The following is a 12,036-nucleotide window of genomic DNA, read 5'->3' as shown; positions in this document are numbered from 1 at the left end:
TCCCAGCACCACCTCCTTTGCCATGCTGGTCATGCTGTCCCAGCTTCTATGGGGGGAGAGGAGCTCTGCTTCCTTGTGCCTCAGGTCAGGGACTGTGCCCATGCCATGAGAAAACAAAAGGAGAGAATTATCACATGACGTTTTTTTTTCTTTGAGACTTAGAGCAGGAATTTATGTATTTAGGGTCCTTGGCCTCTGCAGCTTCCACTGACTGAAATTCTGCTGCTGTAGCTGAAATAAGGAAGACTTTTCCTTCTGAACAAGTTTAATTTCTGATCTTTCCATTTCATTGACTGTCCATGTGCTGGTTAGCCAAAGTAACTCAGTTTGCTGGTAAACAGGCTCAACAGTTGGGAAAACCCTTGTAATGTGCAATTATCCTGCTAAATTCCAAGTACATGGGTGCTTTTCTGTTCCTTGGGGTTTCAGGTTGGCTTGAGCATTTGAAAGAAAACAAACTTCACAAAAGGTTCACATCTATGTTCCATGCTTGGACTAACACATGCAAAAAACATGCAGAGCCACTCAGGCTGTTTGATGTGCAAATGTTGGAGTTTTTAACTATCTAATAACCAGAAGCAGATGAGTCTAGTTTAGTAATTCTCCTTTCTTCTGTCTTAGTCTTAACTTTGGTAGCTGTAAATGCTGGATCAGAAGGACCTCTCTGCTGTGACAGTGTGGCTGAAATCACACTGTATTTCATGTTCTTGTTTTGTAAAGTAACATTCAGAATAAAGTCTGGGTTTTGATTTATGAAATCATCCAGTAAGTAATATAAAATTATCTTCACTTTTTTACATCTCTTTTTAGGCATTTTTTAGCTTTGCCTACAGGACTCTGGATTATGAAACCTTTGAGGCTATCACTGATGCTTGCCTTGTCTTTGATGGAAAAGTTGTGATCGATGCCAAATTCCACACCAATGATGCCAGCATCAGGGCTGCAGGTCCTCTGACAAAGTTCTCCAGGAGATACTATAGGGATGAATTAACCCACAGCAACTTCAACTCCAGGGAGATTGGCTTTGAGCTTGCTGCTTCCATGCTGAGTCTCTTTGATTCATCCCCTCAGCCCAGTTCCGAGCCACCAGAAGGTTCAGACAGACTCATCCCCATATACAGAAGGTGTAAAGTTCAAGGTATGTCCAGCTGGATTTCTGTCACATTTCCAGCCCCTCTCAGTATTTTTGCTCTTCTATATACAGGCAGGTCTGTCTCACCTCAGGTGCCATCTCATGGCAGTACAGCACTCAAGGCTCCTTACATACTGGAAAAAGATAATGGCAGAAGGAGGATGAACAAATACATTATTTTCTTCATTGTTAATGACTTAATAAATCTCATATTTTCATTTATGGCAGGTGGTGTTCTTCCTGGAGGTTATAACTACTTGCATATTTCCAAGCCTGGAATCCCCATGCCCTTGGATGCAGAACATGACCAGTGTGATTATGTAAGTTAAATAATGGAACTTTTCTTGTTTTGTCCTCCCTGTTTGTTTGAAAAGATGTTCCTGTTTAGGGTAGGTGGTTCTGGAAGCACAGTATACACCAGGTACAGCTGGAGAGAAAATCAGGAGCAGTCACAGAACTAACTGAACCTCTTGGGTGTTCCTTTCCACACTTCCTGATACTTGGCTTTCTCCAAAGATGTCTGGTTTCCTTGCAGAGGACACAGGACAGTATTAGCAGCATTTCATGCTTTCAGCCTTCTTTGCTCCCTGCAGTATGTGCTGCAAGTGCATACAGATGATGGCAGTCTGGCAGGGAGATTCAGCTGATTTCTAGAAGAGCAGGAAGTATTGTGGAAGAGATGCTCTGTGCTGCTAGAACATAGCAAGTCCTGCAGCTGTGAGAGTTGTCTTGGAACAGGGCACAGGGGGAACTCCCCATGCTGGGCTACATGGGAGATTTTCCCAGGATAAAAACATGGGAGTGTTTCTCTTACTGGAGAATCTGACTTGGGGCAAGAAAAGGACTAGATTAATGTCTTTTAAAGCCAGAGATGACTTTCCACCTAGGCAAGATCCTCTTTCACATAGATTCTACCTTTTTCCTTGGGAATTTCTGCATCAAGGCCATTTTTGCAGTTGATTTAAAGAGCAGCTTTTAAAAAGCTACTTCAGTGCTGATTCTGAAACCTGAACAGCAATGAAACAAATGGGCTTTTTAAAAAGAAAATGGTTTAGGGAGAGGAATCAAAGCATGGCTCACCTTGCTTTTCAGATCCAGGATGAGCCATCCAAAGCAGCATGTAGTGGAGAGCAGAAAAGACTGTCAGAGAGAGGAATTGGTTTTTTTACTCCAAATTGCTAGAATATGATTAGACTTATTTTGCTGCCACTCTGATTACCTGCTGATTACCTGAAAAGGGACGATATTTTTTTAAGCCACTCCAGAAACTTCATAAATCCTAAAAGAATTTTCTAAGAAAAAAGTAAGAGAAGCTAGTGAAAGGTACTAGCTTAGGTGTGGAAATACTAAAGGTTTCTGTAGCCTAGCAACAGGTTGTTGAAATGTATAAAACTGTGACAGGAATACAGCTGGAAAAAATAGCTTCAAGCTATCTGATCATCCCACTTCAATGTGAGATTTGAAGGAAATTTTTACATTTTAATCTAAGTGATTGATTGAAGTAGCTGAAGCTAAATGCTACAGTGAGTGTGAATGTCCAATATTGGTGTTCTTTTATTGACAGTAAACGTGATATGTCATGTGTGTGCTCTGTGTCCTAAAGGAGGCTGAACAGGGTTCACTTGAGTTACCCAAACAGAGCTATCCAGTGTTGTTTGGGATGCCCCAGGTCATCCCTCCTGACTCCAGCTGCTGCTCCAGGAGGTCACAGGTCCCTGCGGATCCGGTGTCACAACCGCCAGCACAGCCGGAGGGCCTGGATCCCCCAGGTGTCTGCAGTGACAGTGGGACGGGCAGTAACCAAACCAAACCACATGGAAAATCTGTGTCCAAACCACAGCGACATGCCCCGCTGTGCCAGGAGTGGTCTCTGGATTTTAACAGGAGGATTGTGGACATTAAGCAGTGATGTCTAGGGGCTGGGAAGGCCTCGCTGACCCTGTGCGTGTGCCAGGTCAGCTGTTCTGCTGTCTCCACAGCTTTCCTGGTGTTTTCTGTTCCAGGGGATGGAGATTGTAACCGGGGAGGCCAGTCATGGGAATTACTTCAGGATACACTTCAGCAGATACAATATGGTGGACAGCATCACCTGCTTTTCCAAGGAGCCCTTCCCTGTCTCCAACTACATCTGCTTGTACGGACAGCACGAGCGCCTCCTCAATGATCTGTATTACCGCTGGAGGGCCGGGCAGCTCACAGACCTCTACAGGTGAGAGGAGCTCCTTGTGCCCAAAATCTACCTTCTGGCAGAATTTCACGTTTGTCTTATTGTGCTTTGTCTTTTGGCTGTTTTCCCTTGGAACAAAAGGTAGAAAAACAGATTTAAAAAGATTTTTCCATTCTTTAGCAAAATTGTCAGTAAAAATGCAAGTCCCAAAGACCTTCCTAGAAAGAGCTGTGTGTCTGAGATTTACTTAGAGGAAGAGCAATGGTTGACTTGACTATCTTTCATCTGAACAAGCATTTAGGTGTCTTTATCACTTTTGGTTAGAATATTCAGTAGGTTAGTTAATCATTAGGCTGAACCTGAACAATCTTTTATTACTGAAGATTCATGTTCAAAAGTTGATTTTAAAAGTATTTTTGTGGCTTTGAATCAAATTTTCAAGCCAGAGGTTTGTAGGGAGATTTTACATAACTCACGGTGATAGTCATGCTCAACAACTTCCTATTTTTATCTGGTGAGAGATACTGAACGGCCTGGTTGGTTCTAATCATGTGCCATCTCCTCTGAGGGAATGTTTCATTGCTTTTGATTTTCATTTGAAGAAATCCCTCACAAATGGTGCTTTGGAACATAAACTGTCACAGATGGAGTAGTGATGTTCAGCCTTATATCAGCTGGGTAGAGACAGAAAGCCAGGCTCAGGAACAAATGATCAGTTTTCACTGTGATACAATGTGGTGCCTGAAACATTTCCAGGTTTGATTTTCTTCTATTTACAAGTGATTAGAAGATAGGCACAAATGGTATAAAATTTTTCATATTAAATGTTGTTATTTAGATAACAGTTTGTAAAAGTTTGCTGTGAAGGGTGTACTGTGGTCCAGAAGATGCTTGTGAATATTGCTGCCATAGGGCTTGATTACAATTTAAAGCAAATGTTGGGGTTGTTGTACAAGAGAGGAACGGGGCACAGCAGATGTGAAGTTCACCTGAACAGCACAGTGTCAAGGAGTGTTGAAGAGGAACTGAAGGAGGGTGACACAAGTGCATGAGAGATGGGCTAAGCAGTTGATTTCCTCTCCTTGTCATGGCTTATGCTGATGGTGCATTTGGAGCACTAGAAGAGCTCCTCAGGCTGTGCAAGGTACCATCAGTGCTTTCGGGGGCATTACAGTGTGTACACACCTCGTGAGCTCACCTTTTCCGTGAGCCACGCTGAGGTGTGGTCAGGGGCATTTGTTAGATGCACCAGCAAATTTCACACCAGCAGTAACATCTGGAAGAATAAATCATCCTGCTTTGGGATTTCAGCCTGCAGCACAGGTAGCAGTATTTTCCTGACCTTGACCAAAGGATCACTGGTGTGCTGCACAGAGGGATAGCATGTGTCAGGGCCTCATCACATCCCTTCAGCTCTCCTTAATTAGTGATGATGAACTAATTTTGGACTTGTCTTTTACAGCCATTAGACAATGATGTTGTTTGGGACCTTTTGCCTCATTATTTTATCTTACCTCTCATTAGCCTGTGGCAGAATTCCTGAATTACAGTTGCCAGGTTTTTCTTATCTGTTTTTTTTTTATTGCCTCCAGTTGTTTTCAGTCTTCTTTCTACCTTATCTTTAGATAGATTTGTTCCTTCTCTTCTTGCTCTTTGGTCATATGAATGAACTCCCATATGTTGCTCTGCAGCAGTGAACATATGCTGCTCTTTAATCCTTGCTCATGTGGTTGTTGTGGCACTTCAACACACACACAGAGACACTCCCACTCATCCCAGTTTGGTGTTCTGTTACACATGTCTGTCCTGTGAGGAGGGAGCATTCTCCAGCAGGTGTAACAGGTAAACTCCCTGGCATCCCCATGGAGCAGTCCTGGCACACAGCAAGCTGGCAAAGAAATTTGCTGCTTTCAGAAGGACATGGAGCAACAGGAAGGCTGGCAGTATAATGTACTCTCATAATATATCACATCTGCAACGTATCTACCTCCCTACAGTACAGTGTCACATAAAATGTGCATACATGTGTGTGCAGTGTGCAATAGATGCTGTTAAAACCAAGCCATGAGAAGACTGTTTGTTAGAAAACCATTACACTGAAAAATGGTTTAGCATCTCTTGTGAGTTGTCCTGAGACTTTTATGTAGAGAAAAAGTGGTGCCTGGTTGGCTTTCGGTACAGAATAGGAAAATGCATTCACTGATTTCTGTATGTGTGATGAAAGAACAACTGTTTTTGGCTTGTTCATGTAGTCTGTGAGGATCCCACATGGACACAAACCTGATGACAAACCTGATGTTAGGACTGAGTTCCTGTCTTTGGATTTCAAAACATTCCTTTTAAACTAGTACCTGTTACACTTGCATCCACATCTACTGGCAAGATGTGAAGTGCCCTCAGTGAAACAAAAATAGAAACTGTGAAAATGTGGTGTGCTAGTTCAGCTTGTAAACTTGATGGTTGGAAACATCTGTTCCCCTCCTCTCTTCTTTATGCCTCTCTTTTGGGAAGAGCCTTCCTACAAGGCAAGAAAATGCAGTGTTTTAATCTTTTGGTCTGCATTTAGATTTCCCAGCATGGCATCTCGTTCCAGGAATGGACACAGTGGAACAGCTGTCACCTGGGAGCTAATTTATTTCTGTGTAGCATGCAAATTATCTTTTAAATAATTAGAGACTGCACCTAGCAGTGAATTTCCTCACTGATTTGCGTTCAGTGTAAGCGCTGAAAGTTAACCCCATGGTACTGGATTTCCTGGCCAGAATGTGCCAATGCCATTCTCAAATTAGCTTTCACAACAGGCCTCTGAGATCCAACAAACTTGACAAAGTCCTTCCTTCTGGTTGTGTGCCTGGAACCATAGCTAATGGGAATAATGAGAGAAACAACATTTCCTTTTGTCTGGAGAAAAGTTCCATTGGTTTGGGTATGAGTTCAGCAGGATTTAAAAGCTTCAGGACTTGACCCACAACCAAAGGAAGGCTTGGTCACTGCTCTGCCTCAGTAGCTGGGCTCTTGGAGGAGATGAAGCAGTGGGCACACATTGTCCTCCCTTCCAGTTGCCTCGTGCCATGCAGTGGGTGCTCTCCTTGAACCTGGGCCTGCAGCCAGTGCATTTCTGAGCCGAGGGGCCTCTCAGTGCAGTTCTTCTATGCTAGGGCAGGAAAAAATGTAGGAGCCAAAGACTCATCACCTGTGAGTTGAATGGCATTACTCACTAGATTTGGAATCCACTTCAGGAAGGAGTTTTCTGCAATTGTTATTCATTTCCCATCAGGCTGCATCTCAAAAAGTCAGCTAGAATTTGAATCCCCAAGAGCAAGGCTCTTTCTTGCAGGGAGTCTTCTCCTGAAGAAAAAAGAAAGCAAATTCTGGTAATGTGCCCTGAAGGGATACCATGCTGTACTCCATGCTCCTAGCCCCCCTCACTTGCTGAAAGGCCTTCAGATTATTTCCATTATTATTGCCCTAGCAGCAGATAAAAGAGAACGGTGGAGAGAGAGGTCTGAAGCTTTTTTTCTTTTCTTTTTAAGTTTATAGATTTACTGGTCATCAGTCCTCTACTTCACAGAGAAGGAATGCAACCAGCATTCCTTTTGTGTCCTCCTGAGCTGAAGGCAGCTGCAAGGCAGTTGCCAAGTTATAGAACATGTCCACAGAGCAGTGGAATCTCCCTCTGCTGCATCTTAAGTACAAAACAGATAATTAGAAGAGTCTCCTGATACTTAGCAACCAAACGAATGCTCACTGGCATCATGCCTTTAATCTGAGATAGAAGTGCTTCATGTAAGGTTCATTTGGCATTAATGAAAATCAAATCTAACATAAATGCATAAAAATCTGACCCACTAGTTTCTAAAATACCTAAAGAGCTTGTTTTGCAAATGAGGTGTGAGTGGCTTTTACTTGGGATTTTTTAATTGTGTATTAATGAACTTGTTGTCAGCCATGACATGCAGAAGATGCCTCTTGTGTCTCAGTCACGTGGCACTCACAGCAGCGGTGAGGCAAGGACAGCACAAGGTGGGAGCACAGGGTCAGGCCTGGGGAGCAGTGCACAAAGGCAGGGCATGTTTTAATGAGGGATGAGCAGAGGAACCTCACAGGCATGGTCATCCGGGCAGAGCTCAAAACCTGGTGGTTATTTTTTGTTTCAATAGCTTCGTTTCCAGGACTTGTCAAACTGGACAATTTGCTTGCTCTGCACAGGGATCTTGGGCACCATGAGGGGGGAGAAGCCCCCAGCAGACATGATCAGGGCTCTTTGGCAAGAAGGAGTTGGGAGAGTGGGTTTTATGGCAGTACTTGAGTGTAGGACAAAAAGCACAGGGGATTTAGGTGCGTTGTAGTCACAAAGGAATGTTTTCTCCCCAGTGCCCAAGTGCAGGTAGGATTCAGTTTTCACTGAGGATGGGGAACAGGTGATCCATGCATGGATCTGTGGAGATCCATGCCAGGTGGTTCTCAGCAAGCCTGCGTGCTGCTGTCCAGGAGCTGGGCACCCTGAAAAAAATCACACAAAGTGGCACAGCTTCAACTGCACCAGGTACTGACAGGCCATGGAACATGAGGCTGCCAAACATGCTGCAGGAATATGTGAAGGGAGTCAGGCTCCCTTTCCCTGAGAGGCTTTGGAAAATCCACCCAGAAACTGTAAACATGGATAACAGCACCAGATGTTTCCTTGGCTGCTCTCTTCAAGCCCTGTCTCTTATTTTCACATTGCAGTTTCATATTAACTGTACAAGCTAAATGCTCAAAAGTACTTTGAGCTGCATGAACTGAATTCACTTATTTTGAAGTAACCATTTAGGTTTTTCCACTGAAGTTCAACTCCCACATCCTGGTGTTGTTAACATTAGGCTGAAGGTAATCTGCTAAGCAGTGTCATTCAGTGAGACTTAAGCACAAACACCACACTGGACTGTTTATTGACTCAATGCTAATAAAGCTCACAATATAACAAATGCATTAAGGAAAAGAACAACATTTGATCTTTTCAGCATTATTGTTGAAAGGTAGAGAGAATTTCTTTACTTACAGGCTGGATAATCAGTGATTATTTAAACATTAAATGCATGCTACATGGAAAAGCTGGATTTAACCCAAGCCTTCTGAAATGAAGAGTGGTTGTTTGTTAAGAGGAACACTAGAATGCCCTGCTGCTGTCTGGAATCTGCTGGATCCCACACCATTAACACACTGGGATTACATTTGAGGGACTCCACCGTAGGCTTTTGTTCATCGGGCAGACGGTGAGACATTTTTTCTGCAGGGTTAAAAAAGACCAGAAAGGAACTGTAACAGGTAGTGAGCATGACTGAGAGGGACAGTGCTGCTCTGTACATTCTGCAGCCTAATTAGAGGGAAATGTGTATGCTTTTCCTGAAGAGAGAGAGGGTAAGGGAAGAGGAACACGTTGAAGGGAATCAAAGCACTAACGGCTTTTTCGCTCCCGGAATTAACCGCTAACCCCGCAGTGCACTGCTACAGCTGCACTTACAGAGCAAATCGATACAAATGGCTGGAGATTTCCAGATATTAAGTAGTTTTAAAGGAGCAGCTAACTTGCCAATGAAGATCCATGTTACTAAGAAACCCCACATTCAAATTAGTAAGTTAAAGCTTGTCAGCTGAACCCTGCCACATTAATTTGCAGCCAAACCTTGCTGATTCATATTAGTAATTATGCAAACCATTATGAATGATTGAATCCATAAACAATTGCAGAAAAGCAATCATACTCCTGCACACAGCCTGTTTGATGGTTTTGTGCCTCGGGTTTAATTTCCTTTAAATCATTTTCCATAATACATTATGTGTGAAATAACAGTATGTGAAAAAAATGCAGTAAGCCTGATTTCAGGGTCAGCCACAAAGTGCTCATAGAGAGAGCACAGACAGCAGTGCTTCTGTGTCAGCTTTAAAGAGCACAGAGGTTAGGAAGTTCAGAGAGCAGTTCAGTGAGAGTTGGTGCACCATAACTGCTGTGATCTACTAAGGTGTCTAAACTTTACCAAATACCAGTGCTGAAATAACAGAGAGTCTCTCCTGAGGCCACTTAGGAGAACAGGAAAGGGCTGCATTATCTCAACACCAGGATCTGCTTTTTGAAGGTGCCTCTGGGTGCAGTGCTGTAACATTTCCAGGATATTAAAACTGCAGCAGAGCTGATTTATCAGTCATGATGGATCACCAGCATATTCGGAGGGAGGATGCTGGTGAGTGGTGCAGTGTCACCCCCTGACGTCAGCAGGTCCCTGCAACAGCCCCGGGGAGGCTGGGTCTGGGCCAGCAGGAGCAGTGTCCCCCTCAATGAGGTCTGGAGTCAGTGGCCATTTTTCCAGAACAAGAACTGCAAGAGCAGTTGTCCTTTGATCTGGTTTGACATTACAGCAATGTTTAAAAGGGAATTGTAAACCACAATTTTTAAACCAGTCATCTTCCAAAGACAAGACATTGCAGGTTCTGTGAGAAGAGGTAAAAAAAGCACAGGCTTCCTCTCCAGGGTTTACTTCTCAAAAGGGACAAAAGAAATGTCAGCTTGTGAATTTGTGAGCACAGTTGTTACTTTGTGAACCTGCTCGGTGGATTCACTCACAGATTTATTGTCCATAAGGCTGTTGGTTTCACTAATTACTGGGTGAGAGCAGTAACAGAGTCCTGGATCACTGAATTTAACAGGAGATTTTCAAACACCTGGACAAGCAGGTGTTCAGGGAGCAGAACTGCAGAGCAAGGAAGTAAAGACCCTTTTTGCTACAAACAGGCTTTTGGTTTGCAGTTCAGCAGTTGTAGGTGAACGTTAAGAAATTGCAGGTCAGGGAATATGTTATGTCCTTTGTGCTGAAGAACAATGCTCTCAGGTGGTGCTCTAGGGGATTTTACACAAATTGGTCTTGCTTTTTACCTATGTAAACAAGCTGTCTTTTGAAATTATTGGTCATATGAATGCAGGAAATGCTCAGTGGAGCATTTATTTATATTGTCTTTAAATTAACACACTATGATTCCTGGTCCAACTATCCAAGGTATATCAGGAAACATTTTGTATCTTTTGCTGGTATTAATGTATCTTTGTAATTAAGAGTCTTAAACACATGCATATATTGTTCTCAAAACAAAACATTTTGAATTTTCCTGGCAAGATGGGATGTTCCATCTTGTGTGCTGGTGTTGGAGAAAAGACTTGTTCATCTGCAAGCTGTGGTTGGGAAGTATTGTCAGGAATTGAAAATTGAAATTGCATTGCATCCCATCCCTCCACAGTACTTTACTCTTCCCACTCCTGAGATGTGGAAGTCCCTGCTCTGTGTAGGCACTCCTGGTGTAATTGTGTTCCACTTGAGCCCGTGTCAGCTGAACTTTTCAATCTCCTCTGTGCTTGTTCTCCTGGGGTATTCCTGGGATGTGTGAGCAGCAGCCTTTCTCTGCCTGACTGGCCTCCCAGCTTCGGCCATCACATGCCAAAGGCACCACTGAGAGACTCGCTGAGAGGCACCACCAGAGCCATCCACACATGCTGGAGAATGACTTTGTATGACCTGAAGTCTGAGAATTTGAGAAGGGACAGAGTATCTTTCAGATGAACAGCCTGGAGAATTTTGCATTTCAAGCATTACATTTCTTCTTAGAAAAAAATTTCAACCTAGGAAGGCAAATGTCTATCTTAAAAATTCCCTGCATTGAACAAAGCTTGGGAAGGTCCAGAGAGGAAAGAAGACTCTCTCCACTCCTTACAGATTACCAGGAGATTAAGTTGATCAGTGACTCTGCTTGTATTGTGTACTAAAAGCCATAGTGCTGCTCTGTGTGTGCTCACAGTGCTGGTGCTGAGGGCACAGCCATCACCAGAGGGCCACTGGGCTTAATGGCACCAAGGGCAGAGCACTGGTGACTCGTAGATGGCTTTGGGAAGAAACAAATGGGATTTCAAGAAATCTGTATTCAGGATTGCTTAGAGACATTTATTGAGAACTGCAGATTCAACCCACATCATAGGCTGTCAGAGTTTCTGAACTTCCTTTGAGTGTGTGTGTTGGTGAAGGATAGGGGTAGGAGGGATGCAAGGAGTCTAATTTGGGTGTGTTGTTTCCATCCATGCAAGTTCTGAGTAGCAAGCATAAGAAGAGCCATGGACACATCATCCTCCAAACCTGTAGTCACTGACACTCCGGTCTGCAGAGGGATTTTTCAAAGGCACCATCACAAGATGCCACCTGCCCTTTGAGCAGTGGCAAATCCCCTTCTCATCCCAGCCCCCTTGCAGCAAGAAGGCACCAGAGTGCAGACACAGCTCAGGGGTCAGGATTGATCCCTGGAACTAGACCCTGGGCCAGAGCATGGAGCAGTTGGCATGGACAAGCTCCCCTGCAGGTAGGGGATGTACCACAGAGCTGAAATTACTCATCTCTTTTCTTATCTTTATAACTTCCTTTTTGTCATGTCCTTGCACAAAACAAGGGTGTTATTCTAAAGGTTTTTCATTCAGTATTAAAGATTGTTATGGCTTCACAGTTTGCTGCCCCCATGCATGCTGCCCCCCAGTGCCATACCCCCATGCCACCAGACCTGACTCAGGTGGCAGCTCAGTGTTGGGTCCTTGCTGCTAGGACAAAGAACCATCTTCCACAGGGGCAGAGGCTTCTTCTCCAAATGTGGTGTGTTCCTGCAAATGAAATGGAGAGTGACTCTAGGCAGCTCTCAGATGGATGGCCATGTATGCACTCCATTTTTG

General features: G+C 43.8%; 1 protein-coding gene across 1 annotated transcript in view; it reads left to right on the top strand.

Annotated features, from left to right (window-relative positions):
* CFAP61 (cilia and flagella associated protein 61) overlaps positions 1–12,036 on the top strand; it is an 83,172-nt gene that overhangs the window by 64,983 nt on the left and 6,153 nt on the right. The window contains exons 21-23 of the mRNA XM_041417153.1: positions 811–1,138; positions 1,361–1,452; positions 3,136–3,341. Coding sequence (XP_041273087.1) covers positions 811–1,138; positions 1,361–1,452; positions 3,136–3,341 — 626 coding nt within the window. The remainder of the gene's footprint in view (positions 1–810; positions 1,139–1,360; positions 1,453–3,135; positions 3,342–12,036) is intronic.

The sequence above is a fragment of the Onychostruthus taczanowskii genome, unplaced genomic scaffold, assembly GCF_017590055.1.
Source record: "Onychostruthus taczanowskii isolate IOZ18803 unplaced genomic scaffold, ASM1759005v1 scaffold55, whole genome shotgun sequence".
NCBI lineage: Eukaryota > Metazoa > Chordata > Aves > Passeriformes > Passeridae > Onychostruthus > Onychostruthus taczanowskii.
Note: the sequence above shows the minus strand (reverse complement) of the source record. Positions and strands in the feature narration are given on the sequence as shown.